The following is a 26601-nucleotide window of genomic DNA, read 5'->3' on the forward strand; positions in this document are numbered from 1 at the left end:
CCTGATGGTTTACACATAGTGGTGTTGCATTCTGGAAGATTCCTACAGCAATGCGAGAGACAAAGCATCTGAAGGCCTACAGTTATAGGGGTTTTTTGTTGAGCTAATTGGATCAAGAATGATACAAAATGGTATACCAGAGAGAAAAGTGGGGATAAATTCCGCAAAGGTAGCCCTATCAGGTGAGAAGGAAAGAACGCAATTTGGGTGGAGGCTTGGGCAACCAGGCTACAAAAGTACAACAATCTTGAAACACTGTCAGTGTGGAATCTTTGTATTAAAAACTCAAAATTATCAGGATTTGTTGTTGTTGTTTGGTGTGTGTGTGTGTGTGTGTGTGTGTGTGTGTGAGAGAGAGAGAGAGAGAGAGAGAGAGAGAGAGAGAGAGAGAGAGAGAGAGATAGGACCCTTACCTCAGCCTTGGCTTTCTCCTGCGTTGTTGCCTCCTTTTCTCACAGTAGTAGGTTAAGTACCCTGGAGTAAGTTCTGTGAGACTTATTTTTGAATGGACATGTATAGGATTGCACTGATAGCTACAGAAAATTGCCTGACAGCCTGCTGCTGCTACAAAGGAGGAGCTATGTGACAGAAGACCTTCTTGCATAGAAAACCCAGTCTTCAAGACAATAAAGTGTGATAAAGCTGAGGGAAAGGGAAAACCTCTCTAAAAAGCCATCCAGACTACTTCAGTCCCTCGTACCCTTGCTTGAAAAGTCACTGCCCACTTTAGGTGCTAGGGCTTGTGATTTCAAAACTACTGTATTTTTCGCCCTATAGGACGCACTTTTCCCCCTCCAAAAATGAAGGGGAAATGTGTGTGCATCCTATGGGGTGAATGCAGGCTTTCGCTGAAGGCTGGAGAGCGAGAGGCGTCGGTGCGCACCGACCCCTCTCGGTCTCCACGCTTCAGGAAGCTATCCGCAAGCCTTGCGCACCCGGCGCGCTACGGCTGTGGGGGAAAATAATTTTTTTTATTCATTCCCCCCCCCCAAAAAAATGATGTGCGTCCTATGGGCCAGTACGCCTTATAGGGCGAAAAATACGGTACCTGGTGGTTGGTATACTTAGGGCTGTCATATTTTTTAAAAGTGACAATCCAGACACAAAAGTTGTTGAGCTACTTTTAAGGAAATTCGCCAATTTAAGCACTGCTTTCAACTATCAAATCCTGACAATGTCTGTGAAATTCCAGATGTGTGGCCACCCTAGTATACTGAATGTATGTTTATGTGGCCTGTAATGGATCAGTCCCGTTTCCCCCTGTGGTACTTAACTGGAGTGGTTTAGTCTGGTTTGTTCCATCTATCTTAGTATATGTTAGCGCAAGTAGTATATTGCATGGGCTGCTCTGCTTTTCTAAGAGAGAGCTTGTGTTTTTGTGTTGTTCGTAATAAAAGGAAAATGTTTATCAGCCTATTTGTAACCCATGGAGGCATGCTGTCCTAAGTACTCTATCCCTGGGACCCTGGGACCAAGATGCAATGTTATATGGCCAGGGGAGGGCTGGAAGAATTCAAGTGGCCAGGGGGCTGGAGCCTGATATGCCTTCTTGTTTCTTAGGCTGGGGGTGGAACTTGGTGAGTCAAGGGAAAGATGGACAAGTGCCCCTGGTAGCTCAGGCTTTGGAGTCAAAAGGAAAATGTTTAAAAACCAATAGTTAAAAATATTTGGCTTATTAAACAAAATACTTGAGGCTGAAACCCAGCCCAACACTACTACCTAGGTGGGTAAGATGACCTGACTGCTACAACCTGCTACTGTGCTGCCCAGCACTAAGCTACTTCTGGATTTTTGCCTGTTTGCACTTGGGAGACATCACCTTGTCAACAAAGGTCCGTATAGTTAAAGCCATGGTTTTCCCAGTAGTGATATATGGAAGTGAGAGCTGGACCATAAAGAAGGCTGATCGCCGAAGAATTGATGCTTTTGAATTATGGTGCTGGAGGAGACTCTTGAGAGTCTCATGGACTGCAAGAAGATCAAACGCATCCATTCTTAAGGAAATCAGCCCCGAGTGCTCACTGGAAGGACAGATCATGAAGCTGAGACTCCGATACTTTGGCCACCTCATGAGAAGAGAAGACTCCCTGGAAAAGACCCTGATGTTGGGAAAGATTGAGGGCACAAGGAGAAGGGGACGACAGAGGACGAGATGGTTGGACAGTGTTCTCGAAGCCACAAACATGAGTCTGACCAAACTGCGGGAGGTAGTGGAAGACAGGAGTGCCTGGCGTGCTCTGGTCCATGGGGTCACGAAGAGTCGGACATGACTAAACGACTAAACAACAACTTGGGAGCTCTGTAATTTTCTAAAAAGATGCAACGGTTCAGGAAGTAAGGTTCCAATAGAGCTCCTGGTTTCAGAGTCAGTTCTGTGGCTGACTCTGATGGCAGCTGTATACTCCAGAGCTAGACGTGCCAGAACATAGCAATGGAGAGTATATAGTCCATCTGTAGTGTATGTTGAAGGAGGGAAAAGACTGGTTGACTTAGTGGGATGGCTGGCTGCCATTTCAGTTGCAAAATTAGGAGGGAACTGGGCTCACTGTATAGCTGAAGAGATTCACTTCTGTACAAAGAGATTGCAGAGATTCGCTTATGTACAAAGAAATACCAAAAGAGCCGTCTCCATAATGGTGTCGTGTCACATGCATTCAGATTAATAGAACGTGCCCATTCTGAGCTGGCAGTGACTAGCTAGGAAAGGATCTTCAGCCTGTGATGCACTCAAGTCTGCCTGGGAAAAGGCTCTACATGTGCACACCTTCATTCACATAGGGATCTATATGAGGAGTGATCCTGAATGAGCCAGGATCTCTCTCTCACATAGTGTACATTGATTCTCCCCTGTCCTTGGGGGGAATTTGCAATGATAATTACCCTCAATCATCCTTGTTTTTCCTTCACCAATGATCTCTCGCTGTCATCGGAGCTGGCTCCATTAAGGCAGAGCGGAACCAGAAGCTTGAATGCCAGTTGTATGTGTGTGTGAGGGGGTCGTGGCCATTAGCTGTGGGGGCACCAGGAGTGGGGCTAGCTTAAGCAATCCTGTAAGTCCTCCCTCCTGTGTTCCTTGAATAGTTGGGAGTTCATCTGACCCCAACATGATCCATGGGAAGGAGGAGTTAGAGAAGGGCTGTCAGTTGTAATCAGTTGGTTTATTAAACAGTTGAGTAACTGCGGTGAAAGTTACAGATAAGGCTTTGAAATTTTTTTAAAGGGTTTTTGGTTCTGGTATGTCAGCTGTTGTTGGACTACAACTCCCATCATACTTGAGCTTTGGGAATCCTGGTTGGAGCTGCAGGGGCACAAGCCCCCCTCCCCCATCCCTGTAATAGGGTTTATTGTTATTATTTTAATAAGACTGTAGTCCCAAGCACACCTTCTAGTCAGCAAACCCCAGTGAATACAGTGGATCTTCCAAGTCAGTATCCATAGGACTGAACTGCATAGATGCCCCCCCCCCCCGCAACAGTGAGTGGTAACTTTCATCTTAAAAAAGAAGAGTTATCTCTCTGAAGAAAGTGAATCTAAACAGGCACTTATACAGAGACTTTAGTAATATTAAAATTTATTCATTGTGATTAATTAGTTAAAAGGGCAAATGAATAACCAGCTAAAATTCCTTAATTGCTTAGCACACTAGTCATGCACTATTGTTGTGTGTGAGATATATTTATTGCAAAGGTTTGCTTTCCTTTAATAAGTTTCTAATTGTATATTTTATTCTGTGTGTCTGCAACTAGATCCACCAATTTTATCAGAGGCTCTGGTCACATCCACAACATACATTTAAAGCAAATGTGTAAAGTACCCTAAATATTTCTGGGAACTGTAGTTTAAGTGTGCTGAGAATCATAGCTCTTTAAAGGATAAACTATGGTTTACAGTATTCTTTGGTGGAAGCCATGACTGTTAAAATTGCTACAAATGTGCTTTACATGTATGCTGCGGGTGTGACTATGGAACAGAAGCTGTAGTGATCACACAGAGCATCCATGCTCTGTTCCCTTCACTAGAGAATCTCTATATAAATCATTCTTCGCTAGAGTTGCCAAGTTTTCCTGCACCTTTAGCAGGTGGCTAATCTACCAAAATGTAGGAGTGGGTGGGTGGGCACCAGTACAGTTTCTTGCCAAGGGCGTAAGGTAGCTTAGGTACGCCTCTGCACTGAAGTGATATTGAGGAGGGCTGAATGCTTCTGCTGATATGCTAGTCAGTGTGTCCAAAGGTGTCTTCTCCACCTATTATGAAATACATTTATGCAAACTTTGTCTGCACTGATTTCAACAGAACTTATAGATGCAAACTGTTCTGGACAGCAGCCTAAAGTAACTGGATGATTCAGCTTAATATTGTTATAAAGGGACAATCTAACTGAAGCTGTTAATCAAATAGTTCTGGCACCACTTCCAGTACTATTAAGCATTTTAGCAAAACTGTCGTACTTTTAGTGTGGAGCCTCCCAGGTAGGAATGGATTTGTCCATCCATTGCATGTGATCAGTCTTTACCACTTGGCCCTTCAAAAGCCACAGATAATACATGTATGTAGCTTGCAGTACCTTGAGGGATAATATAGTAAATGAATGAATGAATAAATGCCACTGTTTGGTGAGGCCTTGTGGAAAATAACAAGTGAAGGGAAACCGGTAGCACCCTTTCCAGTGAGAAATTCTTATGGGGATCTCAGGAATGGGTATAAACTTCATTCCTTCTACAAGAGACTTGTGTTCCAGGAAATTAAAACCCGTTCCTCTCCCCAGGTGGGATAATAATTGCAAATGTCTGATATCTGAGACTGTTGATTAAAAAATCACTCTAGATTCATAGGGTTGGAACCTATTGGCTTTATTGAGAGCAGACCCATTAAAATTAATGAAATCAAATTAGCCATGTCTATTAATTTCAATGGTTCTACTCTGAGTAGAGCTAACACTGAATATAATCCACAGAGTTGGAAATTGTCTTCATGGTCAATCTAATCCAACCTGATGCAGGAAAATCACTATTACACCATGCCTGATATGTGGACATCTAGGTTCTAATTACAAATGTCTACTCAGGGAGAGTCTTCCACCTTCTGAGGGCAGTTTGTGCCCCTGCCAAACAGCTTGTTACCACCAGGAAATTTTTCCTAATGTTCAGTCAGAATCATTTCCCTTGTACTGTCTGGGTGCTATTCTCTGGACCAACAGAAAACAAAGCTCTTTCATCTCTGTGGTGCAGCCCGCCAAATGTTTGAAGATGGCTCTCACCTTGACTTGGTTTGCATGTCACAGGAAGCCGAACTATGGCTTATTGGGGCTGTGTGAACATAATGGCTCCTGGAGAGGAGCTTGTACCTGCTTTGTTCCTCTGCACTCCTCCTAGCACAGCATGGCAGCTAAGCCAGCGTTTGGCTTAGCACGTCATCCAAACCTTGGACTGGAAGGTCACTCTACCTCAACCACAATCTATAGCTGAATACTGTCCTATGGTTACAGGTTATGGTTAAGGAAGAGACATCTTAACCATTATCCTGGGTTTGGACAACACACTATGCCAAAGTTTGGCTTAGTTGCTACACTGTGTTAAAAGGACTGCAGAGGAGCAAAGTGAGGGTGAACATTTGCACTATCCCAGTAAGCCCTGGTTTAGTTAAACATGCTACTTCCCATATAAGAGAAAACACACTCTATGCATGCTCTGAGTCACTGTGGCATTAGGTGACTGTAGTACAATTCACAAAGCCCTACACAACTTGGGACTAAAGTACCTTAAGGACTGTCTGATTTCTTATGCACCATCTCAATCACGGAGGTGCTGCTGGGGCACTTCTGGTGGTTCTCCATGTCCCCAATGTTCCGTTGGCCTTTATTAGAGACCTAGCCTATAGTGTGGCAGACCCTGCCCTGTGGAACCCCCTGCCAGTAGGTTTGGCAGGAATCATCCCTGCCTGAAAAGTTGTTCAGACAGGGCTTTGAAACATGAATTTCTTTTTACCAACCGATATGTCCTGATGCTTATTAAAACGGTAATGTTGTCTTTACATTGTATACTGCCTTGCTGTGTTTTTAGGTGCACACAGTCTGTAAATATTTAAAATAAATAAATAAACAGCAGCCATTTTCCTTCATAAAGGAGAGGAGCAGGGTGCTAGATTTCCAAAAACAAAAGCTAACACTTCTGCTAGCCTGTCAGCACATGCAAACGTATGAAGTTTTCAAACCTTTAGCAAATTGACAGTGGAGAAACTAGTTGGTTTTGGTTAATGCGTACTCGGTATAAAATGTGCTTTTGTTCTGGTCAGTTGAAATTAACCCAAAACAAGTTGCAAAGAGGGGGCTCAGTTTTTAGTCTTGGTTGTCTGCTGGCCAGATTAATTGTCTGAAGATCTGCATATGATATGAAGGCCTGAGCATTTGTTCCCAAAGATTGGATTGAAATGCTGACTTCAACCACTCTTTAATTCTCGGTCCTGAGCTGCTACTTTCGTTGAGGCATTCCAGCCTCTACCTAAGCACTGCAGAAGCCTATGTGCAACGTTTTCCTTTAATATTTCAAAGAACCGCAGTAGAGGTCAGAGGAGAGGCCTGTAAAATCCCCTTGCCTTCAGTTTTCACTTTAATAGGCCAGTCTGGATGTTGTCATGGTAGCCATCTTGAAAATGAAGGCGAGAGTCTGTACTTGTGCGTGTGTGTCACTCTGGGCACGTGTGTGGTTTTCTCCCTTCTTCATTTTTTTTTTTATTTGCAGCCTTGTAGAATCTCATTCATGCAGACGCCATTGGGAGGATAAAAAAACAACTACGCAGAAATATAAAACTAATGTTTCAATCTAAATTCAGAGTGAACCTGCCCTTTGCATCAGAAAACAGGAGTCTTCATTCCCCCTCCCCTGCTTATTAATAGAGACCAGGGCCAAAACCTATGCAGCTCCCATAGTTGGAAGTAAATTGCTTTTCTTTTCTTTCACTGAGATGTAAGGGTTAGAAACACAACTCGATCTGCCTTGTGAAAAACGTCGTATGGGCTTGCGGAGCCGCCACCCCCTTGTCAATCCGTTAGTTGCGCTTAAGAAAGCAGGTACTGTTGGGAGAGGCATGGGCAAAGTCGAGAGCGGCCATCGACGGTTCTAGCACCTTCTCCCTCCCTGGCTGCGTCTCCGCTGCCCTGGGGCCGCCGCTTTAAGAGCAGCCCAGCCAGGGCTGCGGCGGAGGGAGGCGGCCGGCTGGCTGGCGAGAGGCTTAACCCTTTCGTGCGCTCCGCTCGGAGGCAGCCAAGGTTAGGCGAGGGATCAGTGCGATTGCAGCGGGAGGAGAGCGAAGATGCGCCTGCCTGCCTGCTCGCTGCCTGGCTGTGGCAGCGGTGGCTGAAGCGGGGCGCGCGTCGGGAGCCTGCCTGCCTGCCTTCGTCCTGCGGAGCCCGGGCCGGATATGACCGGGCAGGGTGGGCTGCTGCTGTCCTTGCGCTGCTGCTGCTGCTGCCGGGCTGCGTCGTGCTCCTTCTTCCACCTGTGGACCTGCTGGGGCGAAGCTGCGGTGGCGGCGGGCGCGTGGCGGGGCTGCGCCGGGCGCACCTGAGCTGGCCGCCGGTGGGAGCAGCGGGGCGAGGCGCTGAAGGAGAGCAGCGGGCAGCGGCGGCGGCGGCGCCTCTTGGCCGCCCTCGCCCTCCTTCCTCGTGGGAGCGGCCCCCGGAGCTGGACGGAGCTGCTGCTTGGCCCGCTGGCCGCGGGAGAGGCGGCCCAGAGAGAGGCGAGCGAGCCCGTCGCGGCCAGGCTGGCGAGGAGCAGGGGCATGTGGATGCTGGCCGCCGTCTTGCTCCAGAGCGTCCTGAATGGTGAGCGGCGCGGGAAGGGCGGCGGGGGGAGCCCGGAGGAAGGCAGGGCTGGGGGGCTGCAGCCGTAGCCGCCGGGGGTGCCTCGCCCCAGCATCCTGCAGCAGGTGGGGCGCGGCGGGCAGCACATCGCCCCGAATGGCTGCCATGGAGCTCACCTAGGCAAGTGATCCTGCGCGCTATATATATGCCTCCTTCAGTATCGAGCCATGGTTGATGAAACGAAGAAAACTGTGCCCTTTCGGCCGTGTTAACGGATGCTGGATTGTACCCTACAGGGCATTTATCCGTATGAAGGGCATGCACCGCAAGCTTCTGGAAGGCTCAGTGTGGGGAAAGCTTTTCTCTTCTTTTCTGTTAATTTTGAGAAGCCGCATCACTGTGCTCCATTATACCTTTTGAACTAGTATTTCAACGTCCGCTGCCTCATCAGACGTTGGGAATGGGGTTTGCTGTGCACTCATCACCCTCATTTATGTAAAAATATGCACTGATAAGCATTACGTCACCTAAAAAAAAGGCTAGGGAGTCTTTCAATCAATTTCAAAGTTATAGAAGTGAAGTAACAGTGGAAAGGCAAAAGAATGAGCTTTATGTTTCTGCAAAGCTGCTGTTTCTTCATAATGTTTCTCCTGTGCATTTGATCAGAAGTCATGCATTTTTTTAAAGCCTAGACAAAGTGCTTCTGTGGATGCACAGGTTTCCTTATCCTACTATCGCATTACTTTTAACGGGGGGGGGGGGGGAATCACAGTCAATACCAAAAACCTTAAGTGACGTTAAGGCTTTGAAGGAGGTGAAATGGTAATAATGCCATGCAGAGTGCTGCTGCTGGATGCTCCTGTTCTATGGCATGCCCATTTTTCAAATCTGAGAGCACAGCTCTTCTTAAAACACATTAATATGCTGACAGTTAAAATGGAAAGATTAAGCACACGATTTCCAAAATAGGCAAAGCAGACAGAAGAGAAAAATGTTGCTGGTGAGAATGAATGAGGGAGAGAATTGTAGAGGGGAAAAGTGAGAGATTTTCCTGGAAGATACAAATAATTGAAGCTGCAAGCAGAGGCTGAGGACTGAATGTTGGATGAGAGTGCCTTCAGGTCTTTTCAGCTATAGCATGGATGGAAAAATACACTCTCAGGCAAGGCATCCTTTAGAATGTGGACAGGCAGACTGAACTTGAAATTAAGCCATGAAGGAATGCAACATAAAATACGAGTAATGAGATGACTGGACTGGTCCTAAATATTTTGACATTTTGGCAGCCTTTGCAATATAAAATGATTAGGACAAAACTCTGGAAATTGTCTTAGCATTAATGGTGATTGCAACAAGTTCTGTCATTAAGATTTCTCTCCTCCCCTTGTTTAGAAATATAAAATAGTTTTAGCTTTAGTGACTTTTATAGGAGGAGACCTTTCAGAATACTCATTTAGAAAGGAAATAACAATGGAAGTCTATTTTTAACCAAGATTCTGTGAGCCTACGATAGCATTGTAAGAGAACTCACATCAATGGGATTTAAATTGCATTGTATGACCAAGTTTTTTTTGGGGGGGTAGATATGTTAATGTCTTAATGCATTGCACCCATAGCCACATAATAAAGATGTTTTTGTAGATAATGTAATAGCAGTCCACAAAGAAAAAATAATAATGTTATGGTAGAGGTAAGGTTAGAGGGTAAAAGTGGATGAGTGTCCATTTCAATCCATACACCTGTATAATTATTAGAGATTGTATCATAATTTTGCTCTGCAACTAAAGAAGAAAACAGATTGGAGATTTACCTTTTAAAATTCCTTAATTTATGAGGTGCATGAATTGTACCAAAGTATAAGTATACCAAAGTACGTGTGCACATACAAATATAAATAAGTGGAACAAGAACTGTGCATAAAATACAAATTACACCCCTTATGCACAATTCTGTATCTTAAAGTAGTAGAAATGTCTAAGACATTTAAGTTAATTTTCTTTAAACATTGATTGAAATTCATGGCTTTTTTTCATCTGAATATGCAGGAATGAATACATAAACTAGTAATCAGAATACATATATTTCTATAAAGCGTCTTTAAAGGTAATATGTAGCAGTACATGAAATAAACTTGTATTATGAGGGAGCTGTTAGGAATGTGTCTAAAAAGAGTGCAATATTATTGAGACCTCACACTTCCCTGATAATAAATGTTGGATTATTCACTGTGATTGAAGTTTTAAATTAATTGGGTAGTTTATTCTTGCTATGATCATATACGTCACTGAAATAAGAATTTATTTTTTTAAAGCAATTTGCATGGGCCTGTCTCAGAATTGATTATTTTGTGGCAGTGTTCCTGGTTGTGTGATGAAAAGTCACTCATTTGACTTTTAACACATTGTTAATAATTTCCTTCTTTTAGAACTTCCCCAGAAACAATAATGCTATGAACCTTAAAGCAGCTGCAGGCATTGAAGGTTATAGAATTTGTGTCCATGTTTCAGTTCACACTAGAGTAAAATAAGTGTGACATGGAAGGCTAGTGACAGTATTAGTTATGATTTATATTTTACCTAAAATTGTACATTTTTTAAAAAATTGCTGGTCCCAAATCTGCATTTTGCGACCCTAAAATATATGTGTGTAGGCTTAGGCCTACCATGTTACAATACCAAAATTGCTGTCCATTGTATTAAATAGTAGATGGATTGGGTACATTCAAAAGGAAGCTCCATAATTAACATTGCTACATTGCAATGGAGAAATGAATAGTTCTTCTTGAGCGAAGTCTTTCCCATTTATTATTTTGAGTTCAGCTCTTAATTTGATTTTTTTAAAACACAGACAAAATGTGCTGTTAATCTTGGATGCACATTTTCAGAGCAGTTGTGTCAACCCCCATGACGCTAATAAGAGTCATGCATCTATAGCCTTTTCAAAGCAGCCTTTACAACTTCAACTTTTGCCTGCTATGCCAAGGTGTTCTAGAAATGACTATTTATTAAGTGAAGAAAATGTGTGTGGGGGGGGGGTTGCAGTTAAGGCTGGGCCTTTGTGGATGAAAAATGCGTATTTTAAAATTGACCTTGAGGTACTTGCATTTTTTAAATTTGGAAATTTAATTTTAGAAACCCTAGAGCTTTTTATGATTGGTAAAACCTGCTAATATTTCTCTGTACAATGCATGCTAATCTAACTTGCTGCCTTTTTTTTGCCACATGTATGTGACTAAGGTCCATTGATGCTTGGTTTTTTAAAATAAAAAATCAATGGAAAAAACTAGGATGTAACCAATAAAGTAGAGGTACTGCTAAAAATAGATTTCCGTTAAAAGAAAATAGACCACTAGGTATCTATAATGCATGAATCTGTATCTGCACCTGTCTATCTTTTACTGACTGGCTGTGTTTTTTAAAAATGTTGCCATATTAGAATATTGCAATCAGGGGGGAGGAGCCAAAGTAGAGGAGGAAAAGATGGCACAATAAATTAAATGAGGGCACCAGTGACACAATCCAAAGGAGCATCCATGGAGCTGCAGGGACTGAATGGAGCTTATTCAAAAAAATATTAAGATCTCTGCTGATCAGCTGTTTGATGGACAAACAGGAGGGTGGGGAGAGGAGCCTGAATTCAGCCAGCCCTTGCTCCTCTTCCCAAACAACTGGTGGACATCACTTGGATATTTGTGCCAAGCTTTTTTGTGCAAAGGCTGCATGCAGGCAGCCCTGGCTGTTGAATATCGAGGGGAGCACCACACCCAAGCCTTGTACGTGCTCAGAGTTCCCCTGCAGTGAGAGCTGTTCTGTGGCAAAGGTTGTTTCTAGGCATGCAGTAGCAAATAGAAAAGGGGCATTTTGAGATACCCAAGCTTCTCCAAATATCATTGAAATAATTGGCACACATATACAGATACTGATACGAGTAGCCGCTTCATAAGGCGTAGATAGTAAGAGGATTATGTGGTCAGTGCTATCAGTGTGGGGAAACCAGTTCCTCTGATCCACACTGACCTGCCATAATAAAAACACATTCCTTCCTAGCAGCAGCTGACCACAGCTGACAGGCATGACATTTCCATTAATTAGGAAGCCAGATGCATTTCAAAGAAACTATTCTTCTGCGTATTGAGTGGTGGTCCAATCACAAGGCACTTTAATGTGCCCCCAGACCTTTTTTGATGGGTTTCGCCAGAGACATAATGAGGCAGTGTGCCATTACGCTGCCTGTGAGCCTGTGCTGTAGGACACTAGTGGGCAGCAAACCACACAAGACTGGGAACACGTCGTCCGAGCAGCAGGCGGAATGGAGAGCAGCTCCTCCGTGGAGGGGAATACACAATCACCTTTTCAGATCCCATCTCTACTTTGCCATTTGGTGTGTCGCTTAATAGAGCGCATGGTTCTGCTTTCTTTGCACTTCCCTTCACCCAGTCGGTGCTTGAATGCTGCTTTTAATGAGGAAGGGAAAGGCAACAGAGAAGACTTTTGTGTCAAACATGTAAATGTGCATTGCTCTAAATCGCAGTGAAGGCCAATCAAAGGGAAGGACAGAGGAACTGGTGAGAGGGAAGGCTTGGGAAGCGTAGATTCCCCCCCCCCCCGCGCGCCTTCATGGCTTGTCCTTCAGGCTCTCGGAAGCAGGGCGTTGCACTAATGATATCTGTGTTAGAGAGGAGGATAAGGATGGAATCCAGAGATTTCAACCCATGAAATGCTATATAAATAACCAGCCTGAAACAGCAACTGGCAAAGCAGCATTAAGGAAAGGGGGCTGGCAAGCAATGCAACTCTATTTAAGGTACATTACATATATTGTTTTTGGCAGTGTGGTTTAATTTTGGGCAATATGGTGAAACATTCATTACACTGGATATAAATCTAAACTGGAAGCAATGTATGTTATAGGAACCTTGTTTCTTTTCTTGAACTACCCAGTATTTTATTTTTTTACATTTACACACCCTGCCTTTCCTTAGTCTAGTTGCTACACATGGCTCTTTTTGTCTTATCCGCACAACTACCCTGCAAGGCTGACTTGAAATAATAAGTCATCAAGTTAGGGAATGTGAACACTGGTCTGTGGCATGCCAGTCATAACAGCACACTGTTTCTCTAATAAAGGAACGGAGTTATACGAAGCAGTGCTGCATCCTTCATGGTGGTTATTGGTGTAGCAGTTTCAGTGGCATTGACAGTCTTCTGTGTGTTCTGTGTTATGGCCCACAGGAAGCCTGCCTGTATTTCTAGGTATCAATCATTTATTGTATTTGACTAAAATCCACTACAAATCCCTCACTGTATTTACAATATTTGGGTTGCCCACCTGCAAAGTTAGTGAATGAAGGCAAGGATTCTTGCACTGGTATCCTTTATAAGGGTTTGTGTGCATTAGTGTTAAATTGCAACAAGGGCTTTTCCTCTGCTCCGTTTCAAGTTTGGATTTGCATTTTGCTGTACACCAGAGATGGGGCAGAATGTCTTCACTTGATGCACGTGACTTGTTTGGTTTCTCTGTGCTTTCAACCCCGCACTCCGCTCCTAATCTGCACATGCACGATGGCTGTCTCAAATGTACACACCTCAGTTTAACTGTGAAATGAAAGTGGCTTACGTTCTCAAATCTGATGTAAGCCAGTTTGAGGGAAAACACATCAAGCAGCAGGATCTCTCAAGAACCTACTGGATAGATATGGATTGTGGCTATTGTCATGTATGCATGGCTTCAGACACCTGTAGTGGAAGAACACTGGAGCCAGAATGTGTACACAGTAATGTGTACACAGTCTTAAGTGTAACATGTTCCATTGGATTAAATTTGACTTCTATGTAAATTTTATTTATTTATTTCATTTATATCCCACCTTCACTCTAAAGATCTCATGGTGGCATACATAGCCCCCCCACACACCTTTATCCTTGCAACAACCCTGTGAGGTAGGTTGGGCTGAGAGACTGTGATTGGCTCAAGGTGACCCAGTGAGCTTCATGGCCAAGTGGGACTAGAACCCTAGTCTCCCAGGTCCTTATCTCTGACTTGAACCACTACACCACACTGACTCTCACATACTTAATGCATTTAGGATTCAGATTAAGGAAGTTAATTAAAAAACTGAAGCTAAATATTTTGGAAGGACATCAAATTATTGGCCATCATTTCTTATTAGTGTAGTGTTAAGAACATGAGCTACTTAGAAGTTTCCACTTCCATCTTTCAGCTCAGTCATGGCCATACTGCGTATAATACTGATACGGGTTACAAATATTGTAGGAATTAGTCCCGTAAGTATGTAAAGCACTTGGGAAAGGTTCTATATACAGTGTTACCTCGGGTTACATATGCTTCAGGTTACATACGCTTCAGGTTACAGACTCCGCTAATCCAGAAATAGTACCTCGGGTTAAGAACTTTGCTTCAGGATGAGAACAGAAATCGTGTTCTGGCGGCACGGCGCCAGCAGGAGGCCCCATTAGCTAAAGTGGTGCTTCAGGTTAAGAACAGTTTCAGGTTAAGAACGGACCTCTGGAACAAATTAAGTATGTAACCAGAGGTACCACTGTAACGCTAGTTATCTGTTCAGGTCTGCATCCGTGTTTTAAGACTAAATGATTAATAATGTGAATCATGGTCAAAAGGTGTGCTAAAGGAGGAAAAGCAAGAACAAAAAGGAGCACCAACTCTGGCAAGGGAAATGCAAGCAGGCAAGAAGTGTGGGCCAAAGCCCTGTCTTCTGCTGGGAATCAAAGTACCGGTAGTATTCAGACCCTGAGTTACTAGCACTGCCAGAGTTTGTAAGTGTGTTGTGTGCTCACTGGTGTGGCAGTGATGGCAGGAAGCAAGGGCTGGATAGGTTTCTGTGTGGCCCTTGCATGCCCCCACTTCCCACTTTTAGCCGACCTTTGACAACCTATGTTACTATCTGCCCACTAGGCTTTTTGGCCTGACAGTTCACTCCACTCACCTAGGAGTGAGTCACAAAGACTTATGCTGGCAAGACATTGCCTTGGGAAGCTGTTGGAAGGACAGGGCAGAAATTCCCATAATAAATAAATACCAGACATGCTGGCAGGGAATTGGATTGGCATATCCACAAAGCTGTGCCGTGCCAACGTACCTAGGTTTGAAGAGGTCTATAGGAATTGTGTTTCTGCCATTTCCTCTGTTTATCCAGCTTGGGGTATCTGGAGTGTAGAATTGCACCCAAAGGAGATAAACACACCCTAAGAGTCTGTGTGAATATCCTGATAACATGTAGTTAAGCATGTCACAGATGAGCCATAGCAAACCCTGGGTTAACATGTTGTCCCTCACCCAGCTTCATTCCTCCAATGGGACGACTTCTGTTGTCTGAACTGACAAACTGGTTAATGTCACATGAGTCGCTTGAAATAAGACAGCTTGAGGTTGTGCTCAGACAGAATGACCAAAGACTTGGGTCTATAGATCCTATCCTGCATGCAGAGGCACATTACAGCTTTTGAAATCGTCACTGTCTTTTTCTGAGTAGCATATGTGGGAGTAAATTAAATTCTAGCTAAAGAGTGTGTTTTGTAACTGAGCACAGTTTCATGCAAGCTAATTGTGCACATAACTTGTGTAAATACTGTGTATGCATTCAGGCACCGAATTGCACTAGTGTGTCCCCCCCCCCCTTATGCTTTTGGCTCTTTGGATCGTGGCCAAAAAGATTAATGAGTCTTGCCTGTCTCTCTATTTAAGCTATTTTTACTCAGAAGGCAGTGAGGAAGACTGAGCCAGCAGTCCTATTTATAGAAAGTCCTTTTTAAATACGCTGGCTTTGAGGAGAGTCACCTCCATACTAAATGCCTGCTGTCCTAGGGCTTGTCTATAATTTGAGAAGAAGAGATTAAATTAGGAATCGGATTAGCAGCAGAATATTTTGGGGCTGAATGCTAGTGATACCCACAATGCATTGTTTTAAGATTTCAGAAACAAAGCCAGATGAAAACAAATGGGCATCAGGCTAGGTTGATGAAATACCACTCCAGGCATCTGAACCATGTACTGCATCATTCTAAAATGAAGACTGAGCACATGGTTGTTAATCTAATGATGTTGACAGTAGAAGCAGCAACAGAATTACCTTCACTGCATGTGATCTTTTCAAGGCTACTTATTGCACAGGGAAGATGCTCCTGTCTGGCGCCAGTGTCCAAATTCTAAGTTCTGTCGAACTGTAATATTATTTACTACACAGCTTTGGGGTGTAGGCTGTTGCTTGCATGTCTACAGTTTTCATGCGGTATGGTTTCTTATTGATGGTCCATCAAGCAAATATTTTAAAATTAACAGAATATTGCCATGATCTTGGAAATGGGCTACTGAAGCCATTGTGGGAGTAAATTTTAATACAATAGCAAATCTCTCTTCCTGGAAAATGTGAATGCTATGTAAAATAGGAACAATATTATTTGTTAGCAGCTTATTCTGTTGTAGCTTCATTACAGTCTGAAATTACTGTGAGTTCAGTGCACTTTTTTGGTATTTGTTAGTGCTGAGTTGGTGATTGATCAAGGATGGAAACTGGGGATAAATCTTGTCTTGCACACCTGACTACAAATTTGTTGAAAAATTAACCCAGTTTGTGGAAGGTCTGTGTACTCTGTGACTATACTAAAGATATATGCTTCATTACTGTAGTTGCCATTTTCTGAAAAAAATTCATGCTGAGCTGGAAGAAACAGTGCAAACTGTTTTCAGTGCTGTTCATAATCAATATATAACAGATTTTAATCCAATAATTTAATATAGCTTTTAATCTTGTGTGTGTGTTTAAAAAAAGATTTTAAGTGTCAAGATTTGGGGAAAAAACAAAATTCAAATTGTTTGTCTTGAAGACAAGTTTTTTTAAAAAAATAATACAACAACAACTATCTTTATTACGGTCCAGAGACCCAACAAAACATTACAAATCAATACAGAGTTCATACAGCCTACCTCCAGGTTAATCAAGCACTTTGTTTGGAATATAGGGCTCATTTGTTCTTGCAACCACCGATAAAAACTTTGCCACTGCTAACGTTCTAGCTTTTTAATAATAATCTACAGATTTAATTGATTGTCTTCATTATTTTGTTTGCATGTTATACTTTACTAATTTTAATTGTTTTGATTTTGTGAACCACTCTCAAAGCTGTTTGGTTGAAGGGCAACATATAAACGTATAAAGTAGATCAAAATAAATAAACAATATTCAGCCATTTGTCTCCTGAATAGGGATGGGGAGAAATTCAATTCAGTTCACATTTAAAGGCTAACCTAGCTAATACACACTTTTCAAAACAATGTGTGCATTGAAACACAGCCATTCTTTGAAATCCATACTGCTCACAATTTTGCAGTGCAGTTCTCCAACCAAGTAATGTGTACAAAAAAGCACATAAAAAGTATGCATAAAAATGCATATATTAGTGAAAATAATGTACAAATGCATTATATTAGGGGACATTGCTCGTGGAAATGTGTGTATTAGTCAAAACTGCATATACAAATGTCTGTAATATGAGAAGTTTACACTAAAATGCTGATTTTTTAAATAAAAAAAAATGCAAATTGCTACAGAACTGAATTTAAGACTGGAGAACCCAAATTGGCAGATTTGTCCATCTTTACTCCTGAGTAATGCAAGTTGAGTTATGGTGTGGGTGTAGGGAGGTTATTCACTTAATGACTTCATTGGTACTGGGAAAACAAATATGGCACTTTGTGTATTGTTTCAAAGGGTTTTCCACACAAGTGACAGCTCTCATTTGTCAAAACGCCCACCAGGGAATTGAGAAGTGAATGCTGGATCTTGTCAAGGAAGACTCTTCTCTGATTGCACAATCCTCAGCCTGCTTACTTTGAAGTAAGTCTCAAGTTCAGTAAGACTTGCTCTCTAATGAGCTTGTTTAGGATCACAGCTTTAAGTTGTAAAACTGTACCTGTTTACATGGAATTAAGTCAGAGTTTACCTCTGAGTAAAGATGCATAACGTAAAGATGCATAACATCAGACTGCAAGACCATCTATGTACTTGCGAGCAAATAGAGTACATTTTTGTATGTGTAGGCATCCTGTTCGACCTTGCAGGAAAAGGACTCAGATAATATTTTTTAGATATTTCCCCACAGCCTTTATGCATGCCGCCTCCCCATGCCTCCCGGTTGTATAGCTATAGAAATATATCACTAATATAAAATGTCACATGCATATTTGTTTAGTATTTTTAAAAGGAAATCCTTTCTTCAAGAATGGAAAAATACAAGCAAAACCAGGCAGCATATACTTGAAGGCATTGCCTTTTTGGGCCACACCATATGATTCCCCCAGAACCCTGTTTTTCTTTTAATGCTGGATAGTAATTTTGGCTGCCAAAATTCTTCCCACTTGTTCCAGATAATGCTGGCAACTTTTACAAATCTCTAGAAAGTACAGTATAGAGTATACTTCGTTTCTTTTCTTTTTTATGGCAGTGGCTTGTTGGTTTTTAAATCAATGTGACTGTTCTCTTGCTGCTGTACACATCCAAAGGTGAAATTATTTGTGGGAATTATGTGTTCAAAATGCCATTTGTTCAGAGTTTAATGCCAAACCTTGCATTTTTCAATGGTGATGTATAGGTTGTATTTTGTTGGAAGTGTTATTTGTTTTAATTCTCAGAGAATTTGGTTCATGGCTGCCTATAAATGGTATACAATAAACAAACTATAAAGCTAGTTTAGCTTTCAGCCAAGTGCTGTGGGTTTTTCCTCAGGAACAGATCTCCACAGTTCAGTGATACTTGTGAGTAAGAGTGCATATGTTTTGATATGTTGCCTGCTTTTTATTTCAAATGTAATGTTTATTTTGAAACTTCAGTTGGATTATTGCATGACATTCTTAGCTAATTTAAATGGACATTATCCCTACTGACCGTCTTATCCCTGATGATCAGGAAATGCTAAATGTGAGTAGTATCTAATTATAGCCAAAGTGCTGGCATTGAGGTTTGGCATCCTTGGGCACCTGCCAAGGCCCACAGCCTTTGGTTAAACATTTTTCAGGGTGGTTTACAATTTTCCATAAAATACAATAAATAAGCAATAATTTGGAAATAGACCATTCTGTCTGTTTTGGTTTCCTCTCAGTTTTTGATTTTTTCCAACTGAGTAATTTGTATTTATACACACACCCACACACCCACATGAAAATTCCTCAGCATTTTAGTGCAAATTTCTCCACATGAACACATTTTTGAATGTTGTTTTTGGCTAACAAACACATTTTTGCATGGCCTTTCCGTAATAGAATGCATTTTGCATATGATTGAATTGAATAATTTTCACTAATAAGTTCATTTCTGTGCACACTTCCCTCTAATAAATGCACCTTTGTACACATTGATTGGCTGGAGAACTGTACTGCAAGATCTGGGGAAGTGTAAATTTCAAAGGGTAGATGACTTTCAGTACATATGTTGGTTTGAGAAGTGGGAGTTGGATGGTTTCTCACTGAAATGCAAAACAAAATTGAAGTTCTCTCCATCCCTGCTAAAATTAGTGGTTTAAAAGGTTGCAAGTGGATGCCTGATGCCTAAAAAGACATTGACATTCAGAATGCCTCTCTTCTACATGTATTAGTGGCAGAGCAACTACTTTGCATGCAGAAAGTTGTAGGCTCCATTGCCAGTATCTCCAGGTAGAGCTGGGGAAGGTTCCTGTTTGAGGAGTCTGGAGGAAAACCACTGCTGGTCACTGTAGACCAGGCATGGCCAAACTTGGCCCTCCAGCTGTTTTGGGACTACAATTCCCATTATCCCTGACCACTGGTCCTGTTAGCTAGGGATGATGGGAGTTGTAGTCCCAAAACAGCTGGAGGGCCAAGTTTGGCCATGCCTGCTGTAGACAATACAGTGCTGAGGTAGATGTGCTGATGTCTGTCTGTCTATCTATCTATCTATCTATCTATCTATCATCTATCTATCTCAGGCAGCCTCATTTGTTGCTGTGCATTAAGGACAATTGTAGGTACACATAAATGGCAGAAGAGAGGCTTCTTATAAGCAATCAAGTTTAAAGCCGCCAATACTATTGCTGAGGATAGTTGCATATTGCAGGGAATAGCAGAGCTCAAACTTGTGCATTCTGCTCCTTAAATCTTCCTTAATGGAAAGCAGATTGTTAATGTTCTCTTAATTATAAAAATAGCGATAGCTAATCAGGCAACATCACTACTGTTAAAGAACAGTTTGCGGTGCTGATGACAGACTTCTGTTGAAGCCAGTCTCCACTACGGAACTCTGCCCCCCCTTTCTTTTAAACAGGAAGCGGTGTGTGTGTGTGTGTGTGTGTGTGTGTGTGGATATGGTTAGAGAGAGAGAAAGAGGGAAATAAAGCAGTAACTGTGGATGATCATGTGGCACTAACATTCTGGGTACCCCAAGGTGTTCCTTCACCTTTTCTCTAGCAGCTTTCCCCCTCATGTCATTATGCTAATTAGTGTTTGATCAGATGATTAAATTATAATTCGATTAATCCTATGTGCTAAATGCTCTGAATGAATGCATTTTCCATCGCTTGAATGCCTTGCGTTTAAGAGCTCCTGTTGCAGCCTGATGCAGAAGGCTCCCTCCCTCCCTCCCTCCCATCATTTCCTCTAGTTATTGCTTTTTATGTTAAAGGCACCGCAGCTTCTCTCATGACATGTTTGTAGGCCTTTTGTTTCTGCCATGATTGTTCTTTTCTTCTTCTTTCCAGCTCCTAGCTGAAAGGGGTCCTGGATACTTCATGCCTTTACACAGTCCTCTGCTCATTCTATCCTGAAGAACTAAACTAGCTATATTTCCTTGCTATATTTCTCAGCCTTCATTTTTCTTAAATCACTAGGAAATGTTCTGTTTTATGAATGGGTACAGTTTCTTAATAGTGAAATAGCTATCATTGGTTGGAGCCACCAAATGTGTCTGTTTGTTTTATGGCTATCTTCTCAATTTGGGTTTTACTGTTTGCCTAGGACAGCCATTCTTCAAACCGCAGCAACACATTTGCAACTCACATTTGCAGCTGTGCTGGTGGATCAAGCCAATGGCCCTCCTAGCTCAGCACTCTGTCCTCACAGAGGCCAATCCAATGCCTATGGGAAGTCCGCAAGCAGGAACTTGAGTGCAGCAGAATTCTCCTCTCCTGCGACTCCCAGCAATTGGCATTCAAAAGCATACTGCCTCCAACAGTGGAGCTAGTCTTACACAGAAGTGTCAGATTGTGTGGAATGTAATTTACTCCCATGTTAAGTGCCCATAATGGGACACAGGTGGAGCTGTGGTGTAAACGACTGAGCCTAGGGCTTGCTGATCGGAAGGTCGGTGGTTCGAATCCCCACGACGGGGTGAGCTCCCATTGCTCAGTCCCTGCTCCTGCCAACCTAGCAGTTCAAAAGCACGTCAAAGTGCAAGTAGATAAATAGGTACCGCTCTGGCAGGAAGGTAAACAGCATTTCCGTTCGCTGCTCTGGTTCGCCAGAAGCGGCTTAGTCATGCTGGCCACATGACCCGGAAGCTGTCTGCGAACAAATGCTGGATCCCTTGGCCTATAGAGCGAGATGAGCACACAACTCCAGAGTCATCCATGACTGGACCTCAGGGGTACCTTTACCTTTAAGTGCCCATAGGAGTGCAGCCTAGGGGTTGGATGCAACTGAGTTCAAATCGGAACAAACCCATTAGAACTTCAGTGGGTCTACTCTGAGTATGTCTAGCACTCGATACAACCCTAAAGCTTTTACAGCCTTATGTGTGTATACAACATTAATCAATAAATTACTTTATCTGGGTCTGTTATATGTAAAATAATAATAATCCTGTGTATAGTTATGCAGAATGGAGCTTACTTCTAAGTAGACCTGCATGGTTTAGGGAATTCTCATCTGAGCTGACCATGGTGAACATTTAAATGGTGTAGTCTTTGTTATGGACGAATTGTTCCAGAACACTGGTAGTTATGGCTCTGCCATGCGAGCCACAACTCCTCTTTTTTTTAGGGGGAGGCAAATTATCAGTTGGCAGTGGGCAGAGCCATAAAGAAAGAAAACAAAGTTGTCAACCCCTGGCTTAGAGGATTAAGCCAATGATGTACTTGGAATTCAGGATTTACTTTAACACTACCATTTCTTGTTTTAAATAGCCAAGACTAAAGACTGACTGTTCCGGTGCTTAACTTTTTAAGTTAGTGCTGTACTACAGGAATGTTTCACAATGATCATTGGCCCCTTAGTATGATATCGGACAGTTGTAGGCTGCTTGAAGTGTTAGTTGGTTATTAAGGATGATGATGTTTCTGCTATACTTTACGGTTTAAATAGATGTGTTGCTTTTTGCACTTTCCCCTTGTAAACTACTGTTCTGTGAGTTTTGAGCTTCCGGAGGAAAAAACAAGTAGCAGATTGAATAAAGAGATGGCCAAGGTTGCTTTTGATTCCCTGCACCCGAGCGTCAGCAAGCTAGAGCAAGGCAAAAGGGACACTAATGTTTCCCTTCTTCTCTTCCCCCACCAAATATAATTTGTTTGGAACATTTCTAGGTTTCATCCCAGAAAATACAGGCAGCACAATGGTAGTTTCCCCAAAATATCACACTTTTTAAAATCATCAGGATGGGGAAATGCAGTTGAAAATGTGGGAACATATGTTCTTTGATGCAACATCTTCTAAGCTTTCCACGAACCAATCAAAGCAAATGCTCATTAAATAGCCTTTGGGGCTGGAAAGGTTGCTCTGCCCTGCTTTAGATGGGAGGAAATGTGCTAGGAAATGTTGGTTGTATTGGAGGTTGTAGTGGAAGTTGAAACCTATTGCTTTCGTTGCTTTACTATCAAACCTTTAAACCCCATCTTCATTAAACATAAGAAAGTAGAAGTGTTCTGTTTGTAAAATGTTGGCCGGTGTGTGGTCATTTCATACTGAAGAGGCCAGACCACAGTTTATCACTCTTTGTTGCAAACTGTCAGTATTGTGCCCACTTTGCGTTGCCCTTTCATTTCCCCTTTGAGGATGACACTCCAAACTGCAACAGTGGGGTAGGGAAGTGTGAGAGGTATGTGGCAACTGATAATTCTAATTATATAATGTAGTTTAGTTCTGAACCTACTGATTTGCTGTTGGAACACTTTTTCTATCTTTATCTCAGACCTTTGGGTTAAGGGAATGACTGAAAATGTAGCTTCCTTCCTTTCTTCACTTCCTCATTTTCAGGGGTAAGTGGGGAACTAAAGCTTTTCCAAATATGTCTTTGTTTCTCTGCACAGTAACTGTGTAACATATTAGGAATACATTGCCTGGAAAATGATGGCAACCTATTTGAGACACAGACCTATTCTGTCTTGAGTAGAAATGGGGGAGAAAATTAATTTAGTTTGTATTTAAAAGTGAACATGCACTTTGTGAAACAATACAGGAACCGAAATATAGTCATCCTTCAAGATCTGTACCGAGGGAACCAAAATCAGCAGATCTTCCATTCCTAAACTTGAGTCTTTCCATGAGATAGCAGAGATGGATTTTTGAATCCTGCTTTGTTTGCAGAGGGCATAGTTTACTTAAGGCATTATCCTCTGAATTCTGGGTTTCCTTCTCTTTTTCTTGTACATAAATAACATGGCAAATGTTTGGCCTTCTGAGGTGAATGCTAAAGCGATGCCATCAGATACATTTGCAAATTAGCCGTGTTGGAATTGATGGCTGTAATTTTTGAAAGGAGTTCTGGATCAGAGCCAGAATCCTTTTGTCACTTCTGTGGTATTCTGAAATCACAACAAACAGCTGGTAGATCTGGCAGACCCCTCCAAGTGGATGTTTTGTTTTGCTATTCTCACTTTTCTCTTTGGGGAAAAATTATTGTGTCATCATTTACATAACACTTTTAAATGTGCAAAGCCCATTGCAGTTTTTGTTGTCCTCGCAAGAAGTTCAACTCAGTGAGGTGGTCCATTGAATTTCTCGTTTTTGGAAAGAGGTGCTTTCGGCTTGTATAAGAATAGGGAATTGCATCTCCTGTAGGCAATTCAATTTAAATAGTCACTGTTCTGTGGGTTCTCCTTCAAAGTACATACGGCAGGTTCCAGTGTTACATGGTGTTTTAACCATTTTTACAAGTTTTATAAAAGAAGAACGGAAGCAGCATACAAAATGGGATTCATTCGCTTCTGTCCCACCTGATGCACTGCTGTTGTAGTACACAAGAACTTGGGATGCATTTTCTCAAGAAGGAGAGCCTTGCTAGCACGGCAGTAATTATTTATTGATCACACTTTGTTCCTGAACATCCTCCAAGAAATTCCAAACAGTACTTAAAGGGTTATTTCATTTTATCCTCACTACTCTGCAAATGTCTTCCTGAAGCTTACTTGGCAAACTTCATGGCTGAGTAGAGATTTGAACTGGTGTCTTCCCCATCTGTGCCCAGCACTCTGTTTAACCATAGAGTGGTGAAGATAAAATGTGGTTGGATTACAGACGCTGCCGGACTACAGCTCCCATCATCCCTGAGTATGGGCCATGCTAGCTGGGGCTGATGGGAAATGGAGCCCAGCACCATCTCAATGGATGGGGAATTTGTGGCTCTCCAGATGAAAATGCAGAATTCCATGTTGGGAGGAGAGGCAAGATAGTTTGAGTGGTGCAAGTACACACACACACACATACACTTTCTGGTTGTAGCTCATTGATGTTTTTTAAAATAAGGTTATCACTTGTGGCTGAACTGTGGCTCATTCACATGTGAACAGCTATCATTTGATGATGCGCTGGTCCAATGTCTCTTTACTCAGCTTGCAGCTGAATGGGTGAACTGTTTCCATGGAAACATACTGTGGTTGAGGTGATGATGTGAAAGCTTTAGGGGTGCTACTTGACAAGTGGTGGCTGTTGCACATGTATTTATTTATAAAAATGCTCGTATCCTGCAATTTCATAAAAAACAAAAATCAAAGTGGTGTTCAACAAGTATTTTTGCCACAGTCCTCAAGTGTTAATATATGTATGCATGAACTATCACCCGAGTGTTCCCTGGTCTGCCTTCTACTCATCATCCTTAAGCTTTTGTTTCTTGAAAACCTGGAGAATTTGCCTCCTACCATTGTACTATGAATCTTAATTTGGTTGGAATTTGACTCATCTGTATTGCCTATGTGAGACTGCTGATAAAGCAGTTTCTAAGATTTTTTTCCTTGAAATGGGGAGAAGAGTTCAAATTGCTGTATATTTCCCACCACGTTTCAGAACCGCAGAATGTTCGTCCAAACATGTAATTTTTAGCAGTACTTTTTAAAGCTTCTTTTCTATCTGGATAGTCTCTGGTAGATGCTATCCCAAAGTCACTTAAGATGTTGCAATTTGCTTATCTGTGGATATGTATCTCAAGAGGAAACAATATTTGGAAGAGCTGGGGAGGTTACTTACCTAGCCACAATGTTGCCACTGTCATATTTAACTGAATAAGAGGGTTCCCTGATATTTCCAGTCTCCCCTTTCCTGTGTCAGTCATGGGAAGTGACTCCCCACAACTGAAGATGCACCATCATTAACTCCACCCAGAGACCACATTGTTCTACAGCTGCCCCAGCTCCCACTGACCATACATTGAGCATGGGCAACTGAGAAGGGGAAGCTGGTGCACATGGACCTCAAGGTGACATTCATGGTTCTCCTTCCCCTGTTTTACCCTCACAACATCCCTGTGAGGTAGGTTAGGCTGAGAGACAGTCAGTAGCCCAGAGTCAACCAGTGAGCTTTTTGGCTGGGGGAGAAGTAGAACCCCAGTCTCCCAGCTCTCAGCCCAGTCACGCTTACCACTGCGCCACACTGGTGGACTCTGCATGATGTGGGAGTTGCAGGACACAGTGGCCAATGGAGCCTGCACATGTAGAGCTCTACTCCATTTCAGGGAGTGGGGCTGGGGAGCTTCATGGCCTGCATGGCAAAGTTAGTGGTGGTGGGGCCCTCCTGCCCCTGCACAGACCTGTTCAAGTGGCTAATGCGCGCAGAGATCTCCTTATGTTGCTCTTTCCTTTTAACAGTTCATCTCATGCTTGCCATAATGTGAAAACATATTTGTATGAGCCAAGAGCTGAATTTAACAATCCTGGCTGCATGAGTAGTAGCAGCCGCAGAAGAGCTCTTGTGCAGCCATGAGCGATACGGTCTTGCTTTAGCAGCCAATTATTTGTGCAGTATTTCCATAGAAACCCAACTGACTGTGGCAGTGACTCAACACATTTGGAGCTAAAGAGCACCAGGCAGCTTTGTCAGGAACCCGCCATTTGATAGCGTAAACCACAATGCACTTGCGGCATAATATTAACCACGTTTACTCAAAACTAAGTCCTATTGAATTAACTGGGGCTTTCCCCCAGGTAAGTGGGATTACAGTTGCTGCCTTAGCATAAGAGAATCTTAAAGCTGGACAGGACCTCCAGTTCACCGGTGCTTGAGACTATTTATTAAAAATCATAGTTGGAAGGGACCTCAGAAGTCATCTAGTCCTACCGATGTAGGGGGCCTCAAGGCATCCTTGATGGGTGGCCATCCAGCATCTGCCTAAAGACCTCCAGTGAAGCAGAGTCTGATCCACCATCTTCGAAGGCAGTCTGTGCCCCTGTTATTCTGCTGTTGTATTATCAGGAAGTTCTTCCTAATGTATAGCTGAAATCTCATTTCTTGGCACTGGAGCCCAGGGTTGGTCATCACTGCCCCCTGCCGGTTTCCCCCTAAAGACATGGTACAGTCGTACCTTGGAAGTCAAGCGGAATCCTTTCTCGAAGTCCGTTCGA

At 42.6% G+C, this 26601-nt stretch overlaps 1 protein-coding gene across 1 annotated transcript in view; it reads left to right on the forward strand.

Moving 5' to 3' along the window:
- Nucleotides 1-7609: 7609 nt before the first annotated feature.
- The window catches only part of DSCAM (DS cell adhesion molecule), a 337795-nt gene continuing 318803 nt past the window's right edge, over nt 7610-26601 (forward strand). The window contains exon 1 of the mRNA XM_081199124.1: nt 7610-7819. Within this exon, the coding sequence (XP_081055250.1) occupies nt 7777-7819 (43 nt within the window). The 5' untranslated portion in view covers nt 7610-7776. The remainder of the gene's footprint in view (nt 7820-26601) is intronic.

Source organism: Podarcis bocagei (genome assembly GCF_964188305.1).
Source record: "Podarcis bocagei genome assembly, chromosome: 6".
Lineage (NCBI taxonomy): Eukaryota > Metazoa > Chordata > Lepidosauria > Squamata > Lacertidae > Podarcis > Podarcis bocagei.